Below are 26,696 nucleotides of genomic sequence, written 5' to 3'. Positions count from 1 at the left end.
AAGTTTCAAGTGTACATGTGTGTGAGATTGGTGGCGTATGCCTATCAACCCAGCTACTCTACAGGCTGAGGCTGGAGGATGGCAAGTTCAAGGCCAGCCTATGCAACTTAGTGAAACACTGTCTCAAAATTAAAATTTAAAAGACAGTGTATCTCAATGGTACAGCACCACTTGGTTGAAGTGTTGGTATAAAAAAAAAAAAAAGAAAGAAAGTAATAAAAGAGTGTGCTTGTTTTGAGAATGCCTCAGTTGACGGTGTATCAGTGTTTGACAGCATCATATTACTACAGTTCAATACCTGAGGTAATATTATGCATGAAAAAATTTATTCAGGTCACAGTTTGGGAGAGTCCAAAGCCTGCACCTGTATCAGCTCAGTTCTGATACAGGACATTGGATGGTGGACTGCCATGGTGTTGGCATGTGGCAGAACTAACCTATTACATCACCATCTAGGCAGCAGGGAGAAACTGCAGACCATGCCCTGAAATCCCTATGACCTAAGGACTTCCCCCAGGGCCCAAGCAGTTAAAGGTCCACAGTATCTGCAATACCACTACACTGAAGAGGAATCCTATATGTAGGGACCATATCAAACCATGTCAGAGCACATGTATGCATGTGCAAGTGTAACAATGTGGACTTTTATTCATCCATTCCATCTGCAAATGTTTTGAGAGAAGCTCTTGCAAATGATAGAGATGTTTAAGTAACGTATTTTGAAAGATCCATCAAGTCTTTCCAACAGGAATACAGGGTAAAGCTTACTCAGTCCCCACTCCACCAGGGCCCCAGGGATCCTGCCAGAGATGAATATGTCATCAATGTTTCATGTATATTTACTGAAAAAAATTATGCAAATGCTTTCATGTTTGCTCCATTAAGAAGGAGCATTAGAAAGCAACAGTAGATGGGAGCAGAGGAAAACATTTCTGCTTTTCAGCTTTCAGGGGTGTTATAAACAGGGGCTGATGGGAGGCTTGACTGGGAAAGGATCGAATCCTCAGGGCTGGCGTGTAGCTCAGGGGTAGAGCACTTGCCTAGCAGCATGAGGCACAGAGTTTCATCCCCAGCACCACAGAAATAAAATTTTAAAAAATAAAATTATCATTTTCAAAAGCAATTGAGGGTAAGTCCAATACTACGGAAACATGAAGTCTCATCCTAAGACAGAGCTTCTGATATTGGATTGTGATTAATATTTTGTTCTTTAAAATCAATATTTTCTTGAGTTTAGGGCTTAGTTTCTCATATTTTAAACCAAAAATATTCTCTTCCTGACACCTCTTACAAATCCCAATTTATACTAAAAGATATAATTCTAGCATTTCAGAGAAAGCAAAAGGCACCAAGTTTTCCCAGTCCTTGGAGATGCCACTGTCAAACCATTGGGGGAAAATCATCCAGGTTTTCTCTCTTAAAAAATATATACTATGTAAGTGTTAGCATTATAATTCAGTATTTTCCTTTTTAAAATCGCCTGAAATATGTTGGGAACCTCTTTTTATAGCAATATATTAAGATACATTTTGCTCATTTTAATAGCTACATAGAATTTCATTGCATAGATTTTCTTTGGTAGATGATAGGAATGTTCTCCATTTTCATTATTCATTATCTACACACACACACACACACACACACACACACACACACACATGCAGTATTGGTGACACAAACATGTATAAATACCCAAACTCAAGCAGCTGTACCTTTCAAATATATGCATTTTATTGTATGTAAACTATAGATTAGTGAAATTGATTTAAGAAGGTTGTGACTCCTTTGACATTTATATTTTGGTTCTGCATAAAGAAAATAAAACAAACCCATGTTCTTAAGAGATAGACCCAGACAAATCTGGAGGTAAAGAGTTATGATGGGCTTGTGAACACCTGAACAATCTTAGCAGCTCAGGAGGCTGAGGCAGGAGGACCACAGGTTTGAAGCCAGTCTCAGCAACTTAGTGAGACCCCAAGCAACTTAAGGAGGCTCTGTTTCTAAATAAAAATATTAAAAAGGGCTTAGAAATGTGGCTCAGTTGTTAAATATCTTGGGTTCAATCTCAAGTTAAAAGGATAAAAAAGAATTATGGTATCTACAATTTATTATCCAAAAGCACAGCAATCCTACTAACAGTCATAAGTTTACATGGATATGAGGGTGGGGGAGAGAGAACAACTGTGGCAAAACATTCACAAAAGATGACCCTGGGTGAAGGGTAAAAATAAAGGCTAGAAAATAATACAATACCTGTTTGCTTTCTATCTGACAATTAGCATAGTCTTCCAACAGAAAACCAGCATAGGAGGCGCCATATCTCCTACTTTGACCACTAAATTTACAGATATTTGCGTCTTTCATTGCAGTGTAGTAGGAGGTCAGCACATCCTTTATACTCTTTGTTGCTGTGATATCATAGTACTGGTTAAACCTGCATCCAGCTCTGGCTATGTAATGTGTCGAGAAATGCACACAAAAAAAAATTCAGAAAATTCAATCTTTTATTGTGTGTTTACACATTTTTGCATTTGAAGGGCACGAGATCTTAAATCTAAACTCAAGGTTTATTGTAATTATAGATATCAGAATTTAACCCAGTGTTTAAAAAGATGTAGCTTAACTTCAGGCTTGACACATAAAGAACTTTTGTAGAGACTTGTTTTTGCAGTGCTGGGGATTGAACCCAAGCAAGCATGTTACCATTGGGTTACATCCCCATCCCTCTATACTTGTTCTTAAGAGTAGGAAAAGTCTGCTTGCCTGAAACACAGAATTTCTGGACTTTTTTGATTTGTTTGTGTTTGGTTTTCTTTTTTGTTGTTTGGGGAGGTGCTGAGCATTGAACTCAGGGCCTGTGGACTCAGCCCCCAAATAAATACATATTTTTAAAATATGATATTTAAAAATATTGGAATCATAACCATGGGATTAAAAACAGAACTCTTTTACCCTTCCTTATATTTCTTTATGGCTGCATGCCCCCCACCCCCCCCACACACACACCCCACACACACGCAGTACTGGGGATTATACCCAGAGGTACTTTACCATGGAGTACATCCCCAGCCTTTTTTAGTTTTTTATTTTGAGACAGGATCTTACTAAGTTGCTTAAGGCCTCTCAAGTTGCCTTAAGCAACTTAGTGAGATCCTGCCTCACCCTCCCAAATCATTGGGATTATAGGCTTGTGCCATCATCACCAGCTGGTTTTTGTTTTAAATATGTAAATATGTTTTAAATATGAAAGTTGTAGCCCATTCTGCAGTGGGGTTGAGGGGTTTCTAAAGATCAGGGTCTGCATCCTGCGCTGAAATCTTAAGGGAGTTGAATGTGGACAGCAGAGACCTGGTCCTGGGGGAAGGCAGGACGGTGGGTCCTGCAGACACCCTGATCTCTGCATCTCTTTCTTCTTCCTGCTTTCCTTGCTTTTTAAATAATTCTCCCGTCTCTTCGTCTTTCTTCCTCTCTCCTTTTTTCAGCATTTCAACTTTTCTCTTTAGGATCGTTTTTTCTGCATTCTTCTCCGTTCCATTTCATCTTGTTTTCTGAAGCCTGTTACCAACACAAGGGACTAGTTGCCAACACTTTGGGACAGGCCAAGGAGGGCTCCTCACCAGGCTGTTGTAAGCACTGACGCCTGTCTGAGCCCTGAGTTCCTGGATGAGTTCAGTGAAAGGCACTTCAGGCGTCCCTGGAGATCAGTAGGCTTTAGGGTCCTCACTGATGGGTGGGAATATTCAGAGGATTTTTCTTGGAAGTAGTCATTGTTTTTCGTGAAATCTGGAGGGTTTCAATCAGTACCACCCAGAGGCGGGAATTCCATTCACATGGGGGAAACTAAGCCCTAGGTAGTGTTTTCTAATCCTAGAACCCATGGGGGGAGGTGAGGGGGGCACCATCAGGAGGGGGAAGGAGATGATTTTTGGTCTTATCCTCTACAATCCAGGCGGATGCTTGTAGGTCATGAGTTGGCTGCCAGCTTCCCCATCTTGGGACCGCACATGTGGCTGGGATGGTGCCTGGAGATCAGAGGAGGCGGTGCTGTGGGTGGTGACAGAAAAAAACAGATCACCTCCAGGATAGGTCCAGAACTCTTCCACCCTCTTGGATAGCTCATGCCTTCCCTTACAGACCATGGGATGGGTGTGCATGTAAACTCCTGAACTCGCTCCACCCCTCTGACCTTTATCCTGATTGGCTCCTGCGCAATATATCAGCTGTGTGTACTTCCTCAATAAATGAGATCCTGTTTTGGCTGGCCTCCCTGGCAGTCTGATTGTCCTCCTACAAGGGAGGGCTGGGTGCAGGCGCCAGTTGCCTTTCTTGGCTCATCCTGGTCAGGGAGGAAATGGGGGGGGGGGCTAAAAACCCCAAAAGATGCTAATTGAAGCTTGTCAGACTCCACATTCCTTTTGGACCCAGGATCCCAGGTGTCCAACAGCAAGGAGTCTGCATTTTAACAGCATGCAGGAGAGTCTGCCCAGCAGCCAGAGAAGCCCTTCAAGCTGCTTTTATGCCACCCAACAGGTTTTTCCTTTCTTTGAGCCAAAGTGGGGGCGGTGTGTGATGCAAGCAAATTCTGACTCATACTAAAATCATGTTCAAGCTTGTGCAAGAGACACCGCCCTGGATTTTTTGAGTCAGAGCTGGGTGGATTCATTTTCTTTTCCGGGGATGAGCAGTGGAACCCAAGATCAGCACAGAAAAAGCTGCACTTATTCCTGTGAGTCCAGGGATCCTAAGGGGAGAGTGTGTGTGTGTGGGAGGGGGTGTTTAATGACAGAAAGAAGGGGGCTTGGGGAAGGGGAGGGACAGAAGCGCTTTGCATAGAAGACTACCTGAGTTTTGATAAGGAAGGAGCAGTCAGGCCTAGGTCCTCTCAGAGCCCCAAATTCTGAGCCCAAGACCTGCAGGGCTTCTTTCCTTGCAGTCATATGTAAATGCCCTAGAGCAAACCTAGCATGTAACTATTAGATGATAAGTGTGTGGGGAGAATAAGCAGAATAAGACTGATTGTTCAAGCTGCCCCAGCTAAGAAGTCCTATTAAGTCCAATAATTGGGAAGCAGAGGCAGGAGCAGTCCCGAGGTAGACAACAGGGAGGAAAGAGCTTGGGACCAGCTGCCAGGAGAGCTGTGTTCCCTCTTCCACTCTGCATCACCACTATCTTGGAGGATCTTCACTAATGAAAATAGCTTCTCAGAAAGGAGGCTGGACCCCAATCTTTCAATCACTTCTGTGCTAAAAAACAACAACAAAAAATTATCACAGCTAATAAAAAGGAAAGTAAGTCTTAGAGCTTACCATTACGTCTCCATGAATGGCCTTTCCACCCACAGAAAAAGTATAGATGACAGCTTTAGGGAATATTTAGGAAGGATAGGTAGAGTTCATTTTTATAAAAGCATTTTCAGGGACAAAAAAAAGATGAAATGAACAATTTCTGATCCTGGAGTGGTCTGCAGCCTACCAGGGGATGTCATTGATGGTAAGAGGGATTTGAGGCAAGGCACAGCTAGGACCATGATGGGCCAGAACCCTAGTTCTGAAACTTACCTACATATTTGCAGTGCCTCAGGAACTTTAAAAGACACTGCAGCCTAGTTCTCACCTTGCTTTACCTATTGAATAGGTTTTGGCTGTTGCCTGGGCACAGGGTTGTTAAGGACTCTCCAGGTGGTTCTTCTAAGCAGCCAAGGTGGAGAACAACTGACTCCATGTTCCCAAGATGTGTGTTGGGGACAAGGCAAACTTCCAGCAGAAGCAGCTTTCTGGTAAGCATGGTTATTACTATTATTACTGAGTTATTATTCATTTAGCAGAAGTCACACTTTGAAAATGTGCAATTCAGCAGTTTTTAGTATAATTTTGAGGTTGTGCCATCACTACCACTGTGTTAATGTGATTATTTTAAGGTTATAGACAGGTATGATAGTTGGAAGTCAGAGGCAGGAGCAGTCCCCAGGGAGTTTGCTTTGCAGTAGCATCCTGTTGAGATACGGTAAGGAGATCAGGGGAACCTGCTCTAACCTTAGCCTAGGAGAGATGTCACCAGGGAAATAAGGAGAGAGGGTGATGCTAGACAGCAGGTTGTGGCACCTGTGGGCTTTTATAGGAGAGTAGAGGCATCCTGTGTTAAAATCAGCAGATGCAGCAGCTGTGGGTTGGCTTGAGGCATTATGGTGACAATAGGAGATAGTCACAATATTTAGGAAGAAGCCTTTGCAGTATTCTGGGATAAAGGCAATTGAAAGTCTGGACCAAGGTAGTGACTGTGAAGCTGTAAAAGGGTTTCAGGAGCTGAGTGGAAAAGCCAGAGAGGCAGGGGAAAGGGTCAGTTAGAAGAGACCAAGGGTGATAATGGTATTAAGAGAAGTAGGGAAAGGGGGTGGGTGTGTAGTGGTTAGAGAGGTGTACAGTGGGCTAATAGACTTTTCTGATTTAGGGGTTAAATGGGCCCAGAGTTGCTGATTCCCTAAGGAAGTCTGGTTGGTGTTGGAATGGTCCACGGGGAGCAGCCTAATGAGGCTCCTGAGTGGCCCTGGGAGAGCTGTGGCAGTTGCAGGATGTGGCCAGAGGAAAGGAGACCTGGCTGGATCTTGGAGTCAATGGCAGGAGAAGGAGCAGATTAGGATGGCTGAAACATCTAAGGGAGTTTGGAGCCTGAGCAATTTTCGTGCAAAAGAAGTAACTCGGAGCAGAGGTGGTTGAAATCTACAGAAAGCTCATATAATCTGGTTATTGGTGACATTACCAACAAGGCTATACTTGATTGAGGGCAGTGTTCTGGGAGAGTAACAAGGCTTGGCTACAATATTCACCTATCTGCCCTTACTTGCATGTCTAACCTACCCAGGGAATCCTAAATCACAGGTGCTTTTCAGACATTGAGGCTGATGTGACCCAGTGAATATTTCCCAGTGTCTTTGGAATAGTTTAGCCTTGGTCCTATGCTTTGAGGGAAGTTCCATTTTAAGTGTAACTCCTCCCTCTCTGCTCCTTATTGGTCTTCTTTTTTTAAGCTGTGAACTTTATTGTACTCACAATATCACAAATGATCCCATAATTATTGTTCAGATAATGAGTAATACAAATTATCCAACAGCATTATTTCTGAGTGTACACTGAAACATGAAGATATATAAAGAGTCATTCCTAAAAAATTGCTTGTAATTCAAATATTTACTAGAGAAATTTGAAATTTTGTAAAATCAAGAGTTTCTATAATAAAAATATTTATATTTTAGTTTCAAGTTTAAAGATTAGGATTTTGTTAATATGAAGGACAGAATATTTAAGCTTATCTCTATTGAAACATTATATAAAAAGTTGACCAAATAATCCTGTAGTTCTTTAGAGTGAACAGAATCTCAGAGATTTTAGAAAACATTTTAGAATTTTAACCTCCCACAAATGATACTTAATAAGAACAAGAGATCCAGATATAAAGGTAACAATGAAGGAGTAAAAAGTAAGAAAAACAATGGTAGTTTGAAGTCTATTTCTCATCACCATTCCCAGAACTTTGAGCCTTCCCTGTTCAAATCTGTGAATTCTCTTGGGATCCTTCTTGGGCTGGAGAACCTGGCTCTGTCTTGCTAGGGCTGAGGCTCACTGTCACCTTCAGTGTGGACTGGCCTTCCGCTACACACCTGCCCAGAGAGGACAAGCTGCTTCCCTGTATGCTAGGTGGAGTCGGCTTGGCAGTCATGCCATTCCCAGTACTCCCAGGCTGGCACCCTAAGATGCCAGTTTCTGGAATAAAGTCTCATGGTGCACCCCAAACTCAGGTGGAGCACTCTGGGCGGGGCCTGGGGGCGAACAAGAGACTTGCTCTAAAGCATCTTCCCTGTGAGTGGAGGGCTTCTAGCGTGTAGGGGTCTCAACTGTAAAATGTAGCAGGCACTTTTACTTTCTAAAATCAATGCGGAAGCTTTCTAAGGAGATTTCCATGTGTTTTTAGAGATGTGTTTGATCATCCCCTCTGTTTATAAAGCAGATAGGCACAAGAAACAGTGAAGAGTGGCGCACAACTATGAAAAGAGCATCCTAGGAGTCGACAAGTCGACACATGCAAGTGGATTCTGCAGACACTAGAACACTAGAAGGAAACAGCACTAGGTTTTGTGTTAGAAACTCCAGATCTTTCAAGGATTCTTGTACACATACTTCTACCACCAGTACTGTGTGCGTATTCACAGCTAGAGGGTTGTGGCCAGTGGCATCTGAAAGGAGAGAGTGGTGGTATGCACGTATATAACCCAGCACATAGCACACAGCACCCTCTCACAGCACTTAATTCCCAACCTTTGCACCCTTGGAACTTGCAGATCCTCCTGGTGCTCCTGGAGGTGGGCTGAAGGTCCCAGGGTTGCAAGTATCAACTCAATCACACAGCATCATTCCAGAGGGCACCCAGACACAGCAGGCACTACTCCCAGCAGGAGCAGTTTCCTTGGCCAAGTCGGTAAGTGGCATTTGCTCACGTCATGATTCTTCAGTGGAGAAGACTGCAGAGGGGGGGAGAGGGGGAAAGAATGCAGATATGAACTCTTGGCTTCCTGTCCTTCCTTCCCGTGTTTGAGCTGGAAGCGGCAGCTGTGCCAGAGAGGCCAGGCAGTGGCAGCTGTGCCAGAGAGGCCAGGCAGTGACTCACTCTTCAGTCAACTTAGGAGATCCTCAGCTGCGGCTTCCGCACTGCTCGCCTCGCCTTCTCCGCCCCGCCCGCCCCCTGCCCCGCCCCCCACCTCTCGCCCTCTTGATTGGTCGTGAGTTACAGTTAGACCTTTGGCCTCTGTCCTCATTGGGTGAGTGCTTGTAGATCAAACCCCGCCCCCCAATAAAGTTACACTTCACTAGAACCAGAGGAGTGGTAAACTGTTACTCCATGGAGCTCTCCGCTGTGCTTCTCCTGGCTGGCGCCGCAATTTGGGCATCTTTGGGTACCGTAGCTGGTGAGTGCGTTCATTGTGGGTCTTCAGAAAGGTCTGGCGAATACAGGTGGGCGGGCATATTTCATGGGAGCCTCTACCCCGCCTGGCTGGCTCTGGAGAAGTGCAGAGCAGTGAGGGGCTGGGCGTGGTCGTTTTGCCGCAAAACTTCAATGCCGCTTTTCAGAGTGTATTCTGGTTTTCTGCTGCACCCTGCTTCCCTCTTTCCCCTCTGATCCTTGGGGTGCCAGATTTTTAGGAAGCTCGGAGTCCTCGGGTCTCCCTTCTGGTTTGCACTTAGAAAGATATTCAAGTACCCCTGGAAGTCTGCCTTTCATGGGACCATCTATAATCAGTGATGGAGAGTTTCCAGCCCGCCCTGTCCTCTTCCCTTAGTCAGCAGAGTGTTTTTCAGTGGAGAAGACTGCAGATCAGAGGGAGGGGGGGAAAGAAATGCAGATATGCCTTCTTGGCTTCCTGTCCCTCCTTCCCCGTGTGTCTGGGCTGGAAGTGGCAGCTGTGCATAATTGAAGCATTGCTTTTTAGACTTAGAATTGCTTTGTATATTCTGGGTCTTTTATTATTTTGATTGCATTTTAGAACTGTTTCCTCTAATGCTGCCCCTGGCCAGCGTGGGCAACTCAACTAAGATCATTCATATGAATTTGCAGGGACACAAAATAAAACACAGACACAACTTACCATTACACAAGCTTTAGGACTGCTTCCCTGGCTCTCGGCCTCAGGCTCCCCAAAAGGGAGAGCAAGAGAAAGTCATGAGAGGTTGATGAGAGAGAGGGAACACATTCAGAAGTCAGCTTTTATTGGGGGGGGGGGTGTCACTGTTTTTAGAAAGTTCTATCCATAAAAGGGCAGAAGGGATAGGATTATAAAGGAACAGGTGAGAGTAACTCAACCTAAGGGGCACAGCTACAAAGAAGACCTCCTTGCTCTCCAAGTGGGTCTGGCGCCCAAGCCACAACTAATGCAGTGGCTGGTCAGAGCCTGGTGCATCAGGACTGGAAGGCATGGTCATTCAGTGTAGCTCCCCACACTCTAGTTCTGTGAAAAAATATCATTGGTATTTTGGTGGGGATTGCATTAAATCTGTGACTTGCTTTAGGTTTTATGTTCATTTTAGCAATATTTATTCTGCCTATTTGAAAACATGGGATGTCTCTCCATGTTCTTGTTTCTTCTTCAATTTCTTTCTTCACTGTTCTATAGTTTACATCATAGAGATCTCTTACCTTCTTGGTTTGATTTATTCCTAGGTATTTTACTTTTTGAGGCTCTAATGAGTGGAATTGTCTTTCTGATTTCTTTCTCAGGAGTTTCATTATTGGTGTACAGGAAAGCTATTGATTTTTGTATGTTGATTTTGTAACCTGCTACTTTGCTGAATTTGTTTATTGGCTCTAGCAGTCTTCTGATGGAGGTTTTTGGATCTTCTAAGTATGGGACTGTTTCATTTGCAGTCATTGATAATTTGACTTCTTCTTTTCCTATTTTTAATCCCTTTGATTTTCTTCTCTTTCCTATTTGCTCTAGTAGTACATTGAATAGGAGTGATGAGTGTAGACATCCTCTTCTTGTTCCAGATTTTCATTGAAATGTTTTTAGTTTTTTCCCATTCACTATGATATTGGCTTTGGATTTGTTGTATATAGCCTTTATGATATTGAAGTAAATTCCTTCTGTACCTAGTTTCCTCATTTTCTTTATCATGAATGGGTGCCAAATTTTGTTGAAGGCTTTCTCTGCATCTATTGAGATGAGTATGTATCCTTATGTATCCTTAACTCTACTTATGTGGTATATTCCATGCATTGATATATGAATGTTAATCCATCTTTGCATCACTTTGATCAATACATCTTTGTCATGATGTACAATCATCTTAATATATTATTGAATATAATTTGCTAATATTTTACTAAGAATTTTTGCATCTAAGTTCATCAGAGATATTGATCCATAGTGAAACTGGTTTTGGTCTGATGGTGATACTGGCTCATAGAATGAATTTGAAGTGTTCATTCGCACTCTATTTTTGGAATAATTTGAGAAGCATTGGCATGTATTCTTCTTTAACATTCAGTTTTTCAAAACTGTCCCTAATAATCCTCTGGATTTCTGTGATATCTGTAGAATTCAGCTGAGAATCATTGTGTTCCTAGGGTTTTCTCTGTTGGATGGTGTTTTTTAGTCAATTAGTGTGACCAATAGTTCTTACAAGAACAATTTTAGAAGAGGAAATGTTTATTTGTTACTCATGATTTTAGAGATCTCAGTCCATAGATGGCCCACTCCATTGTTCTGGGCCCTAGCTCAGGCAGAACATTATGGTGAAATGGCATGGAGGAGGAAAACAGCTCAGCTCATAGCGACCAGAAGGAGAGAGAGAGAGAGAGAGAGAGAGAGAGAGAGAGAGAGAGAGAGAGATTGATTCATGAACCAGGGATAAAATGTAAGACCAAAAGGTACATCCCCAGAGACCTATACCCTCCATCCACACCCTGTCTGGCTACAGCTTCCTCTGGATTAATCCACTGTTTATGTCATCTCTCTATAATCTACTTACTTTATCTCTGAAATTCCTTGAATTTTCTCACACATGAGCTTTTGGGGACACCTCTTATCTAAACCATAAAAGATGGCTTTTTATTAATGCTTCTATCTCTTGCTAGTTATTGGTCAGTGTAAGTTTTCTTTGTCTTCTTGGTGTGATTTTGGAAAGTCTTATATGTCTAGAAATGTATCCATATTGTGCTGGGGACATAGCTCATCTGGTAGAGTGCTTGTCTCTTATGCACAAGGCCCTGGGTTCAATCCCCAACACCACCACCACCAAAAAAAAAAAAAAGAAAATATCAATTTTTTCTATTATAAGTTTTACAAAACTGTCCCTAATAATCCTCTGGATTTCTATGATATCTGTAGTGATTTCCCCTTTTTTGTTTCTAGTTTGATTAATTTTCATCTTTTTTTCTTTTGATTATTTGTCTAAGGGCTTCCCAATCTCGTGTATCTTTTCAAAGAACTAATTCTTGTTATTGATCCTTTTTACTGTTGTTCTGTTCTATTTCACCAATTTCCCCTCTGATCTTAATTACTTATTCCCTTATACTGGTTTTGGAATTGGTTTGTTGTTGTGTTTTCAAGGGTCTTGAGATGTACCCTTTGTTTATCTGGGATCTTTCTGATTTTTCTAATATAGCACTCATAGTTGTAAACTTTTCTCTTAGAACTGTGTTCATATTGTTGCAGAGGTTCTGGTATTTTGTAATACTTTTGTTCTTTGTCTCTAAGAATTTTTAAATTTTTCCCGATTTCTTCTAGTACTCATTAATCATTCAAAAGTATATTGGTCAATCTCCACATGTTTAACAGATTCTGAAGATGTGTTTTGGTGTTGATTTCTAATTTCATTCCGATATGATCAAATAAGATACATTCTAATATGATCAAATAAGATTCTGACTTTTTTAATTTGGTATGGGTTGCTTTGTGGCCTAATAAATGATCTTTTTGTGGGAAATGTGCATGAACAGCTGAGAAGAAGGTGTATTTGACTATAGTTGGATGAAATAGAAGTCTGTTAAGTTAACAGACTTAAGTTTTATATATATATTTGGTTCAATGAATGTTTACTGAATTTAGATTTGGATTACCTATCTACGGTGAGAGAGATGATTACTGTACTAGGGTCTGAGTCGTGTGTAATGACTATTTTATATAATTAGGGGCACAATCTTTTAATTTCTAAATATTTATTATAGTTAATTTTTCTTGTTGGATTGATATCTTTACCATTATGAAGTGACCTTTATCTCTTATGATTAATTTTGGCTTGAGGTCTATGTTTTGGGTGTGAGAGTAAAAACTCATGCTTTTAGTGGGTAGTTCCCTTGGCATGGTATATTCTTTTCCATCCTTTCGCTTACAGCCTGTGGCTATCTTTGTCTGTATGGTAATTCTCTTACAACAACATGTAGTTGGGTCTTGTTTTTAAATCCATTCTGCCAGCCTATGTTTTTTAATTGGCGAGGTGAGACCATTTACATTTGATGTTATTACAGACAGATGTCTATTAATTCCTGCCATTTTGATTTATTTCTGATGTTTAATTTGTCCTGTTTCTCATTTGCTTGGCAACTCCTCAAATGAGACTTATCCATTTATAAACTCTGGGGTTGGTTTTTATTTCTTCTGTGTGAATTATTGGCTTAAGTATTTCCTATACTCCCAGCAGAGGACTCGTGAATTCTTTTTGTTTCTGCTTATCTTGGAATGTTTTTATTCTCACTTAGATTCAGAAGGAGAGCTTTGCTGTATATAGCCATCTTGGCTGACAGTTATTTTCTTCCAGAGCTTGGAGCACATCATTCACAGTCCTCCTGAATTTTAGTATCTGTTGAGAAATCAGATGCAATTCTGATTGACTTGCTTTTAAATGTGACCTGACATTTTTCCCAGAGGCTATTAACATTTTGTCCTTGCTTTCTATGTTAAGCATTTTAATTATTACGTGTCCTTTTTTTTGGCTTGATGTTGTCTGTTTGGGGGTTCTCAATGCCTCCTGTATTGAATGTCCTTCTCATTCTCAAGGTTTGGAAAGTTTTCTATTATTTTCCTGAAGAGGTTTTCCATGCTATTAGCCTGCCTGTCATACCCTCTTCAATTCCAAGGATTCATAAATTTGCCTCTCAATGTTGTCCCAGAGTTTATATATTCTGGTCACATTACTTTTTCTCTGTAATATTGTCTGAATGTTCAAGGCCTCCCACTTTGCTCTCAAGCTCTGAGATTCTGCTTTCAGATTGGCCAACTATATACAGAGACTTACAACTGAAGATTTTCTTTGACTTATTGTTTTTTCATTTCCAAGATTTCTGGTTTTTTTTTAAATTTTCAGTATCTCTAAGCCCTTATTGAACGTCTCCTTTGTACCCTTCACTCCCTTCACTGACTTCCTTAATTCCTTCTTTTTTTTATTCTTTTGTGTTGTCTGGAAATTCTTTGATCATTTTCATAATCATTCTTCTGAATTCTTGTGAATTCTTAATCTGATATTTTATCCACTTAAATATCTTTAGAGTCATTTTCTGGTAAATTATGAACTTATGTGTTGTGTTAGCTTGTTTTTTTATAGTTCTTGTATTCCTTTATTGGGTTTTACACATCTTTTGAGGTGAATTCTCTTTTTCACTTATGTGTGGGCCTTTTTAGGGCACAGCCTTCTCTTGCCACAGTGTCCTAGAGTGCTGTAGGTTGAGAACTCTCAGCAGTGTGGTACCCACAGCCTTTGTGTTGATTCTCTCTCTTTTTGCTGTAGGATTGGGACTTACGGGCCTCCCTAGCCATTCCCACATGGCATCTGGTGTTTAGTTGGATTCTTTTCACTTCTCTCCTTTGTGCTAAATATTGCTGAAGTTAGTGTGATTAATTTCTGTATGTAGCAAGGTGTGCTGTCTCTTGGATGGGTTGATTTCAGTAGTGGATTATCTATCCTGTGAACGGTAATGTCCCTGTAGATTCCTAGCACTTCACAGAAAAAGGGAAACCAAAGATCTCATCAACTGAAACAAACAAGATACAGCATTAAAATCAATACCCAGTGATTATATGACATCTACAACACTAATTACACAAAAACAGGAATAGTGGGGTCAGCTATTTCCAACAGAAAAATATATATATATATTTACTTATGAAAAAAAAAAAGAAAGAATGAAAAAGAGAAGAATTTTTTCCACTCAACCAAAACTGCTGACAAAGATGGATGTTTACTGCCTTTGTCCAAATGTCCCTCTTTCCATTTCTTCTTCACCTGTATGAAGAGAGAGACCTGTGAGTTGTTAACCCCTTCCTCTTTTTCTGTTGCTTTCAAAGTTGCCAGCAGGAGTGGTCTAAAACTGAAACTGGTTGAAGTAGCTCTCAGCTTCTTACCAGTGTAAGGGGTGATGGGATGGGAAGGACTGTTGCTTGGAGTTTTCTCTCACACACCAAATTGATGCACTCCCAGGGTGAGCCTGCTACAGAGTTCTAAGAGCAGAGATCTGTTGTGGCTTGGGTCTGTTCAGGCCTTAGGAACTTGGTTGAATGGTACCTGCTCTGGCTCTGCAGATCAACACACTCTATGGCCAGGCAGATGCAGATCTCTGCTGGGAGTCTGGAACTCTGGCGCCTCCCAAGACCTTTACTTGTGGGGCAGGGGAGCCAACCCTGCACAGGTGTCACACACTCAGCTGCCCACAAATATGGCTTTCCCAGGCTTAACCCCTTAGTGTGCTCGTGTCCACCTGTTCATATTCCCAACCGTCTTTAGCTGGTCACATGAGCCACTGGACTCAAAAGGAAAATGAATTGTACTTCTCCTTCTGTTTCGGACTTTAATCCTCCTGAGCAAAGTATTCTCTATGCCTGTTTCACTCATTGTTCTAGGTGTAACCTAGGCCACACTGTAGGTGCTTGTTGGGACAGTATGCAGATATTTGTTGGGATCTCTGGGGCTCTGGCAGCATGGCCTCCTCAAAATGGTTCCCACCTCAGCTGTCAGCTTGCCAGTTGAGAAACACAGAGCTCTTTTCAAATACCCATTCACCTTGCAACCTCTGGATCAGCTGAATACATACTGCTTTTGTGATTCCATATTTTTATGTGCTAAATGTGGTTTTCTCTGTGTTTGTGTTATCCCTCTCCTCTGTGGTGAACTAGTGCCACTGACACAACCAGCTTGGTTCCAATATATTTCTACTTTTGTTCAATGTACCTGAATTTCTGAGTCTCTAAGAGCCTCTGACTGTCTGATATTGAATTTCAGTGAATTTCCTCTTTCATCGCCTCAAGCAGTACTCCTACTGCTTGAATCCTGATCCACAGAGCAACTAGAAATGCAGACATCCCCTAATGCACCATCTTGAATCTCTCCTCTTTGGCCATTTTTAAGTTGTGTTACTTGTTTTGTTATGAACTTTGAGTTCCTTGTATATTTTGGATAGTTACCCCTGTGTGAAGTATGATTTATAAATACTCTCCCAATGTGTGAGTTGTCTCTTCACCCTCATTTTCCGTGCTCTGAAAAAGAATTTTAGTTCAAAGCTATTCAATGGTTCTATTTTTGCTCTGGTGGCCTGTGCTTTGGGGATTATATCTGAGAGAGTTCTCTCTAGACCCATGTCAGGAACTTTGCTCCTGTGTTTTCTTTTGGCAATTATATAGTTTCAAGTGGGACTTTGTTGTTTTGTAAGATTTATTGCTCTTCTGCTCAAGCTGGTCTTGAACATATGTGCTGTTTTTGCATCAACCTCTCAGGAAACTGGAACTATGGGCCAACTCTAACACCCCCTGCTTCAGGTGTTACATTTAAATCTTTAATGCATTTTGAGTATGATTCTCATACAAGAGCTTATATGAGGGTCTATTTTTATTCTTAAATTTGTGAATACCTTTTTTTTCAACAGCTTTTATTGAGATACCCATTTCATATTTTGTATTCTTGACACCTTCGTCAAGAATGCATTCACTATACATGTGTGGGTTTATTTCTGAGTTCTCTTCTATTGGTCATAGCATTTGTTTTTATGCCAATACCATGCTATTTTATTTGCTGTAGTTTTGTAATCTATGTTGAAATCTGGCATTGTCCTTTTTGGTCAATATTGTTTTGTTTTTTGGGGGGGTCAGTTTTAGTCAGATTTTGGAGCTCATAGTTTCAGAGGTCTCCTCCATAGATCCCTGGCTCCACAGGGCCAGAGGTCAGGCAGGATATCATGGCAGCTGACTGAGATAGAGGAAAGCCGCTCAGGACATGGTACCAGAGAGCAGAAAGAGTGAGCTCCAGCCACTAAGGACAAAATATGTTCCCAATGACCCACCTCCACCAGTGGCACCCTACCTGCCTACAGTTACCACCCTGTTAATCCCTTCTGTGAATAATACACTGATTATATTAAGATTCTCAGAACCCAATCATTTCACTTCTAAACTTTCTTGCATTATCTCACACATGAGCTTTTGGAGACACCTTCTATCTAAACCATAACTGGGTCTTTTATGGTTTCATATGAATTTTAGAATTTTTTCCCAATTCTGCGTAGAATGAAAATAGAATTTTGATAAACCTGTTTTTCATCTTTCCTTTTCCTTTTTCATTTTTGTGATGCTGGGATTAAACCCATGACCTCAAGCATGCCAGGCAAGTGCTCTGCCACTGAGCTACACTCCCAGCCTGATGACCCTAAGTTTCTGGTGGAGCCTTCTGTTCTTGGGTCTTCTCTTCATCCCCACTGCTCTGAGCCATCACCGGCAGGAATCTTGGTGCTGACATTTGCCTTAAGCACAGTTCAGGGCACCTTGACCTCCCTGCTCTTCTCAGCCCTGCATCCTCTTTCTTCCTATAGTGTAGGCATCTCCTTCTTGATGGACCTTTGCCTGCTTTCATCTAAACCCTCACCCTTTTAAGGCCTCCACACTCCACCCTACTGGTGCTGGACTCTGTTTTTCCCTGGCTGCTCTGTATCTCTCCACTGTGGGACCTTTTCCTGCACACACCACCTGCCTAGCTACCCTGAGCCCTCACCAACTTCCATCTGTCACAAGCCCCCTCTGGGGGGACCATTGCAATCACTACAGCCACTCTCATCTGCCTTCATCCAGAACAACACCCCTGTCCTCATCCTAACCCAGGTTTTTCCAGGGTCACCTGTATGCCATATTCACTCTTCATACTCCAGGTCATTCCTTGCCTAGGTCACTAATCTCTTTGCACTTCCCATCTCCCTCCCCATCCATACCAGAAGAAGGCTCTTGGTCCACCTACTTCTTGACCTTCCCCTTTCTTTTTTTTTTTTTTGTTCCTTTACCTCAGAGGACTTTGACTCCCTTCACCATGCATCCAAAATCTGTGTTTTGCTACTCGGTTGCTCCTGCTGTTCCTAACTCTTCCTCTTCCAGCACCAGCTTCCTCCTGGAATGTTTTTTGTTTGATCTCTCATTTTTTGTGCTGGGCATTGATCCCATGACCTCAACCATGCACTCCTCCACTGAGAAACCCCCCAAACCCCTGTAATTGTTTTCCAACCTGGTGCTTTTTTGGGGTGTGACCAGCTCCCACCACTCGCTCCCACTCGGAAGGACCCCCAAGTTGTGCAACTTGTCCACCTGCCTTGATTTTCTCTTCTCAGGCCTACACTTCCTTCTTCTTCCTGTTTCTACATTAATCTGTAGTATACTTCCCTGATTTCTGTTTGGTGTTTAATTGTGGTAAAACAGGCATAATGTACAGTTTCCTATTTTAACCATTTATGTGTACAATTCAGTGCCATTCAGTGTACTTACATTTTTGTAGAAACTGAAACTCTGTACCCATTAAACAGTAAGCATCCATCCTCCCCACCCCAGTCCCTGTCATCTCTCTGCCATCATTCTACATTCTGTCTCTATGAATTTGACTCCCTAGATGCCTCATACAAGTGCAATCATGCAGAATTTGCCCTTTCATGACTGGCTTTTCCACTTAGCTAATGTCCTCAAGATCATCCATGGTGTAGCAATTTTCAGAATGTCCTTCCTTTTTAATGCTGAATAATGTTCATTTTGCATATAAGCCATATTGTGATTAGATGTTTGTTCATCAGTTGATAAATACTGGGGTTACTTTTACCTTTTGGCTTTTGGGAACAATGCTACTATGAAAGTCATGTACACATACCTCTGCATTTCCCTGTCTTCACAACTTTTGTGTTTATGTCCAGAAATACAATTACTACATTACATAGAAAGTATCTTTTCCATATTTGGAGGAACCACCATACCATTTTCATAGCAGCTGCTCCATTGTATATATAGGCAAGCAATGCACAGTGCTGCAGTTTTCTCTGTAGTTATGAACTTGTTCATTCTGCATTCTTTTTTCTAAAAAGTAGCCATCCTCATGGGTACAAAGTAGAATGTCACTGTGCTTTCAATTTTATTTCCCTACTGACAGCTGATGTTTGAGTATCTCTTTGTGTGCTTATTGGCTATTTGGGTATCTACCAGACAACTGGATGTAGTGATATTTTGCCCAATTCTGAATAGATTCAACATTTTTCTTATTTTTGAGTTTTTGAGATTCTTTTATGTTTGCTTGTTTTATGGAGCTGGGATCAATCTTAGGCCCTTGCACATGCTAGGCAGGTGTTCTACAGCTGAGCTAACCCTAGCCGAAGATATATTGATATATTTGAATGTTCATCTCTTATTAGATATATGACTTGCAAATTTTTTCTCCCTTTTCACATGTCCAGGTTGGCTTTTAACTTCCACTCATCTGCTTCAGTTTCCTGAGTATCTGGGATTACAGGCACATATCACAATAGGTACCAGTGTGTTTTCTTCTAAGAATGTTTGGTTTTATAGTCTGCATTTTTTTTCATTTTGAGTGTGTGTGTGTGTGTGTGTGTGTGCTCACTCACATTTGCAGAAGCTAGGCAAGCACTCTATCATTGAGCTATATCCCCAGTCCTGAGTTAATTTCTATATATGAGTAAGTAAAAGATCCAACTTCATTGTTTCTGGAAATCCAAATTTTCTAGTACATCTATTGGAAAGATACATTGTGTTTGTGGGGGGCTATGGAAGAATAGAGTTACTTTGGATTAGATAGAAGGAAGTGAAAGGAGGGGAGAGGGTATAGAGTAAGAATGATAGTAGAATGAATCGGAGATTATTATTCATATGCATATATGATTGCAGGACTAGTATAACTCTACATCATATGCAATCAAAACAATGAGAAGCTATATATACTCCATCTACATATCATGGGTCAAAATGCATTCTACTGTCACATATAACTAATTAGAACAAATAAAATAAATAAGTAAATACATAAAGAAAAAAGAAAGGCTACATCAGGTCTTTGGAAACACTGCTACCTGATTTTTCCCAGGGGATGCCACTAGGACAATTTAAGTCCCCCACCTGAGGCTTCCAGATGCTGATCATTTACTTTGGACCAAGCCCACTGCTTCACTTCCCTTTAGGGTATAACCCCACTCAACACTTTGGGGCCACAACCCTCACACCCACTTTGACCCCCTGTCTTCCCTACCTTATCCATGAGAAGTCTGTACATGGACAGCACCCACACACCCTCTGGGGACCTGCCCTGCCTGGGCTCCACTTCAGTGACCATAGTTCCACCCACCCTCTGCCCTTCCTATGCCCTCCCTGCCCTCTAACAAGCCCTGCCATGTACCTCTGCCCCTCCCACACCTCCCTTGCCTCTGCAGGTCAACCTCTCCCCTTGAACACCCACCTGTACCCTTAAGAACCCATGCCTATGTCTTGGGCCCTGGCCAACTTGCCTGCCCCGCTCCCCTCTCTCCATTCCTCACTTCCCCTCTCCTTCCTCTCTAGTTCCCTGTCTTCCCTGTATTAGAAACCTTTCTTCTGTCCCTTTGTCTCCTCAGGTGCTCAGGACAGCAAAACCTTTGTGGTGAGCATTGGTGAGCACTTGTTTCCTGGAAGAGGTGTCATCTGTTGCTTCCTCTTCCACAGGGACCCACAGTCTTCACTATAACCTCACAGTGAGGTCCCAAGATGGATCAGTGCAATCAAGGTCCTTTGCCAATGGTTATTGGGACCATCAGCTCTTCCTTCACTATGATAGTGACAATAAAGAAAGTGCAAAGCCCCAGGGGCCATGGGCAGAAAAACCTTTGGGAACTGAAAGCTGGGACACAGAGATCCAGGAGTTGGCAGAGCACAGCAAGAATCTAAAAGCAACCCTGGCAGATATCAATGTCTGGCAAGAGCAGAAAGGAGGTGAGTGTGGGCAGGGGCAAGTGTGATGTGAGGCTTTCTCCAGGACCTGTGTCTTCTCATTGCAATTGACTGGGGAGGGCAAGAAATGGGCTTTATACAGACCTGCACAGGGGACTTGGAGGAGAGCCAGGTTGGGGTCCCCTGTGGGCTAGTATTTTTCACTTGGTGGGCAGGGAGGCAGAGGGCCCAGGGGATGGAGAAGTGACTGGTGGGTGGGGGCAGGGTCTCATTTCCTCCAGGAGACTTGGGGCTGCAAGATTCACAAGGACAACTGCACCAGGGCCTTCTGGAATTTCTACTACGATGGGGAGCCCTTCCTCTCCTATCATCCAGAGACACGCAGCTGGACAGTGGAGCCATCCTCAGCTCAGAACTTGGCTGTGGAAGTCAAGAATTCCTGGGATGCAGATGGCATGCAAAGCAAGGATTACTGGGCCCAAGTGCAGGGAGAGATTTGTGGAAGACTCAGGAGATATCTAGTCTTCTGGAAGGGCTCTTCCTACTCCCCTGGAGCCTCTGCCCAGAGGACCTTGTGTGAGTTTATCATGTTGTGATTTGCCTGTCCTGTCACACCGCTAGATAGAGACAGGAGGGTGTATGTGCCCAGACACTAGTAAGCCCCCACCTCCCTGCCTGCCTGCTATCATAGAGAGCTCCCAACTGTCCCCACAACCCTGGACCCCCCAAAATACCCCTCATCACCTCACAAACCAGAATTCCTATAACACCCCCTATTTAACATAACACGTTGAAGTGAGAATGTGAGGCCACAAGCCCAGTGACTATCCTCCTGCCAGTCAGAGGACTTGGGCTCCAGGTTGAAAACAGACTTGTGGACCTCACTTCAATGAGGTCTTAGGCCAGAGTCAGAAGAGGGGAGAATTGGAGTGAGGCTTGGTCACATGCCTGACTATTTTTGCCTTTATTTCCCTCCAGTGTCCCCAGTAGTGAATGTGACCTGTGCTGAGGCCCTGGAGGACACCATCAATGTGACATGTTGGGCTTTTGGCTTCTATCCCCAGAATATCTCTGTGACCTGGCTTCAGAATGGGGAACCCCTGAGCCAGGGCACCCAGCAGTTTGGTGGTATCTTTTCCTATGAGAATGGGACCTACCAGACCTGGGTGTCTACCAGGATTCCCCAAGGACAGGAGCAGGGGTTCAGCTGCCATGTGGGACACAGCGGGAACAACAGCACTGGCCTTGTGTCCTGTGGTGAGCCTGGGGGTCCCAGCAGGGTTTCCCAACCAGGTGACTCAGTGACCAGGGTGGTGAGAGGGGAGAAGCCTTGAGGCTCAGTACCCAGAGTGTAACAATCCTGCTTTCAGGGACTGCACTGCTGCTTCCGAGCCAATGGGCTGCCTTCCTGGGTGTGGCTGCTGCTGTGATTATGATTATTGTTTGTGTCTGGTACTGCAAGAAAAGGAAGACAAAATCTACTGCAGAAGGTTCAGGTGAGAAAAGCATTCAGTGGCTGGGGATTGCAGGGCCTATTTGGAATGTAGAGTCTTTTGTGCCTCCCGCTGCACAGAGAGCAGTGGAGGTGACCAGCTTTCTGGAACAGAGGATGGAGTACTGTCTCCAGCCACACCCCTTAGTCTTGCGAAAAGCCAGGGCTGTATACATTTCTGAAGGTCCAGATGTAGCCTCTGTGGCTGCAGGGTGAGGAGAGAGCAGCAGTGGTGGGTGCCATGGCTTCGGCTGTCCTCGTCTATCTCCCAGGCTTTCCTGGCTTGACCAGGGGGCTATGTTGGGAATGGAGGGCTGATTGGTGTTGGCTAGATTATCTTGTCCTCAGGGGGACACAGAATAAATGAGTTGTGACCTTAGGGTACTTAGAAACTGGAGAGGAATTTTATGAATTGTGATGCCACTGGTCCCTCCCCTCACTCTCCCCCAGTCTCTCCAGCTGTCAGGAGCAAACCAAGAAAAAGATCCATAGGGCCAGAGCCCTGTCAATGCAGCCCCTGGGAGGCCTATGTAGAGCAGGCCCTGCTAGGAGCCTCTGGGTCACTTGGGCATGCCAGTCACCATCCTGTCCCCACTATACAGCCCTTCCTCCTGGAGTGGCCTTGCAGATGACATGGACAGGAGAATGGCTTATGTCCTTGGCCATCTGGGGAGAGAGACCAACCCATTACAGGGCATCTGTGGTCAATGTTTTTCTCTTATGTCTGGAATTTTCCAGTGTATCCCCAAGGGGTGTTGATCCCCACAGGCTAGGGCACACAGTCCCATAGCAGGGGCCCATTCAGGTGACTCTACAAGTAGGGTAGGCAGCTCTGTGGTCTCTGCTGCTCCTATCTATGGCCTTCCAAGAGGGGAAACAAGGGCAATGTTACTTACTTGTGGTCAGAAATGATTGCCTGGAATGTCACTAGGACAGTGCCCAGGAAAAGAGTGGGAAAGGCCTGTTGCTTATTTTTGCAAATTTCTACTTTGAATGTTGAATCTCAGTAAGGATGTTCCCAGTTTCAACTGTATCATGTGAATAAGCAGTTCTTCAGCACTCATGTACTAATGTGCACTAAATGTCACCCTTGGAGATCCCTCTATAGGAGTGCCCACTGTGGGAGACCTGGATTATGACCATGACAATGCAATGGAACAGATGATAGATGGGCCTACAGTTCACACTGCAGAATCTCAGCAAAACCCTAGTTTTCTTTATGAAGAAGACCTCTGAGAACTATGAGGATTGTCGCCTGCAGAAGTCCCTGCTAGGTATGGAAGTAGGGAGTCCAGGGCAGCCTCAGGAAAAAGAAGCCCTTGGGGAAGAGCTGGGTTCCCAGCGGTAGGTAAACCAGGCAGGTAGGGGAAGCAAAAATGCAGATTGAGAGCCTGGGCAGGTGCCTAGGGTCAGTGATTCTGAGTATCCTCTGCGTGGGCTGTTGTAGGCAGGGGAGCAGCAGATCATGTGGCAAGCATGCTTTTCCAGGCTAGGCCTGCTGGTGCCCCTGGCTTCCTGGTGGACTGTCCAGTTGGGAGCTGCTGGCTCAGGGCTGGGAGGGAGGGATGCTGTGCTGCAAGTGTGGCAGGCCCTGCCGGGTGAGCACCTGCCTCTCGGGGGAAGCCTGGGAACTAAATGGGAATAAGGGCTCTGTGTGAGTCCTGTGCCCATTGTGGCAAGAGCAGGAGATGCCTTCTCTTGGAGGCCCCCACTCTGTAGGGAATGATTTATCTCTGGAGGAGGTAATCACTTCCAGATCTTGACCCTGAATCCTGTAGCCCTTTCACTCCCTTCTGTGGTGGAAACAGAGACAGGTAACACTGCTGATAGACACAGAGGAGCCTGATAAGGGCAGGAAAATGGGATGAGAGGGGAAAAAAAGTCAGGGCATTTACCTCCCTCAGAGAATGGCCAAATCTGATTTTTGAGGAACTGGGGAGAGAGAAATCCCAAGGGAGTAAACAGCATTATTCTGCAACCAATTGAACACTGACTGGTTCCTCCTTTTTCCCCAGAGCCCCTGAGCCTATATGACCCAGATCAGCAGCAGAGGACACCAAGTGACTACACTGGATCCACACAGCTGGGGTGCCAACCTTTGCTGAGAGCTCCTGGGGCTTCTGGGGGAGCTTACACTGGGCAGCCCTACTGTGACAAGCACTTTTTGTCTTGGTGCCTTGGTTTCCTCATCTCTACAATGTGGAACTACTATCCTTATTATTTTACTGTATTTTAGCACATTATATATTGTGGGAGACCAACCTCGCACATGACTTGAATCACTCCCCAGCTGGGTGCTGAGGTGTCCAAGTAGCAGAAATGCAGCAGGATTTCCCTACCTTTATTGGGTTCCAGGATGGAGTCCATATAGAGGCATGTCTCACTACTACCTCAAGGACCCAATCACCTCATCTGACCTTGCAAAAACACTGCCCTCCTTGACTTTCATTGGACGGGATTTTTCCCAGAGTTTTTAGTTCCCCCATAAAATCCCACTCCCTAGCTTGTGTTCTACGCACCCCCGCCCCAACTCTTGCCTCTCCAGTAAAACCTCACTTCCCCCCTGGGGAACTTGAGGCTGAGAGCTCCAGGAGCCATCCCAGACCTTGTTTAAAGGTAAAATTGTGTGTCTGTGTCTTTATTTAAAACTCCCTGAGAATTTTCCTGTGTGATTGAACCATTCACCATCTGCGCTGGTTGTGGACTAAAATATATAAGTATGGTGTTTTAATAAATGAGATTTTTGTAAGTATCCTTATTCTGCCTCCTCCCAAGAAACCTAAAATGCAGGCTCTTCTTCATTGTTGAGGGAACTTCAAACCCTCTCTGACTCTTTATCTTACCTCTTGTCTGTATCATTTTAAATTATGAATGTTTAAACACTTTTAAATATGAAACATATCCGGTCTGTGTTCATGTTCTGGGAAGGGACCGTGTGACAGTGTCAGCAAAAATAACATGTTTGACTCCATGTTTGACAGAGAGTTAAACATATGTTTAACATAGACCGTGTTGAGAGCCAGACTCTGTGGCATTTTTAAATATATTTTTAATTGATTTTATTTTTAAATACATGACAGCGGAATGCAGTATAATTCTTATTACACATACAGAGCACAATTTTTTATATCTAGAGTCTGTGGCATTTTGCAGATGATGTTGAATGAATGTGCTGGCTTCAAATTCTGAGGTATTTGGCAGTGTTCTTCATAACAGCTGAGGTGTTGGTACCAATTCTTTGCCAAACATCTGCTCTATACCCTAGCAGAGATGAGCATCCAGGAGGAATTCCCATGGGGCATCCTGAACAGGCACAACTTCCTTTTCTCAGAGATTGCTTAGCAATGGCACCAACACCCCAGCTGTTATTTGCAAAAATAAGCAACAGGCCTTTCCCACTCAAAGGCACAAAAATTCAACTACAGCCTCCTCTTTTATAGCCTAATGTGAATGGCATGTACAAATCCAGATCTCTCTTGTGTGGTTTACATTGTACAGTGATGTGGCTGGTAAACCCTGCTGTGATAAGATTACTTCCTCCTGTTTTTAGCAAGATTGTCATTTGGGTGTTGTAGCTTCAATATGCAAGGACCTCTCCTGAATGTCAGAGACACCCACTGCCCACACAGTCTTCAGGCCCTTGTGAAACATAGGCCACTGCTGCTGGCCCTGGACCCTTGGCACAAGCCCGCCTCACACTGCCACTCACTGTTCCAACTTCCAGAGCTTACTGTGCATGTGTTTTTCAATTTAATGTTCAAATATGTTCCCTTTACTCCCGTGTTTGTCAATCAGGATCATAGTAACATGCTAAATGTACAATTTTAAAGTCATCATTTATTTATATGTATTTTAATTATGGCATATAGAGATGCCATTGAATGTTTTGTTTTCATTACATCCAAGTTACACTTGCTTAAATGACCATTATTGGTGCTTATGGTTTTCTTCCTTGATTTTTGATGCTAACATATAAAATTGTACTCTGTTCGTTGGTTTCCCACAATGGCCAATTAATTTGGACCCTTCCTCCCATGGAATACAACTGGAAAACTGAGGGGAAAAGCACATACTTTAAAAATATGCTAAAGGGAAGACAGGTGGAGAAAGCACTGAAGGCTTACTAGGCCTGGAACAAGAGGCAGAAATCCAGAATAAGAAGTTAAGTACACAGTGCTTTTGTCCTGGGTGTGTCTGCTGGCTGAGACAGTGCCTGGGAGCCTCTCAGGGCTTGAGGGTAAAGCTGCAAAGGGCATATATGGGACACCAGGGATCCCTTGTGTTTATATGGGCCCCAAAGGCTGTCCCTTTAGATTCAGTTCTCCTGTGGGTTACAGCTCTACTTTAACATACATGATCCAAAAATCTGAATACCAAAATGTGCATTAAGGTGCTATTTTTGGCCACTCTTATTGAGCATTATAATTGAAGACTTCGTCAATGTAGTCAAAAGCGAAAATAAATAAATATAGAAGGGTTTGAAGAGAGATACAGAATTCT

General features: G+C 43.3%; 1 protein-coding gene and 1 long non-coding RNA gene across 2 annotated transcripts; both read left to right on the top strand.

The window, feature by feature from the left end:
• The first annotated feature begins 4,678 nt into the window (after nucleotides 1-4,678).
• On the top strand, nucleotides 4,679-8,464 carry LOC143400778 (uncharacterized). Its single transcript, XR_013091544.1, has 3 exons — nucleotides 4,679-4,726; nucleotides 5,635-5,776; nucleotides 8,333-8,464. It is a non-coding gene; the product is annotated as an uncharacterized LOC143400778 (long non-coding RNA).
• Nucleotides 8,465-8,875: 411 nt separating this feature from the next.
• LOC143400777 (MHC class I polypeptide-related sequence B-like) lies at nucleotides 8,876-26,342 on the top strand. The gene is made up of 7 exons (XM_076857784.1): nucleotides 8,876-8,956; nucleotides 20,480-20,746; nucleotides 20,969-21,280; nucleotides 21,683-21,961; nucleotides 22,075-22,200; nucleotides 23,305-23,470; nucleotides 24,212-26,342. Exons 1-6 carry the CDS (start codon nucleotides 8,890-8,892, stop codon nucleotides 23,430-23,432), a joined length of 1,179 nt encoding a protein of 392 aa, XP_076713899.1. The 5' UTR covers nucleotides 8,876-8,889; the 3' UTR covers nucleotides 23,433-23,470; nucleotides 24,212-26,342.
• The last annotated feature ends 354 nt before the right edge of the window (nucleotides 26,343-26,696 follow it).

Source organism: Callospermophilus lateralis, chromosome 6 (assembly GCF_048772815.1).
Source record: "Callospermophilus lateralis isolate mCalLat2 chromosome 6, mCalLat2.hap1, whole genome shotgun sequence".
Taxonomy (NCBI): domain Eukaryota; kingdom Metazoa; phylum Chordata; class Mammalia; order Rodentia; family Sciuridae; genus Callospermophilus; species Callospermophilus lateralis.
Note: the sequence above shows the minus strand (reverse complement) of the source record. Positions and strands in the feature narration are given on the sequence as shown.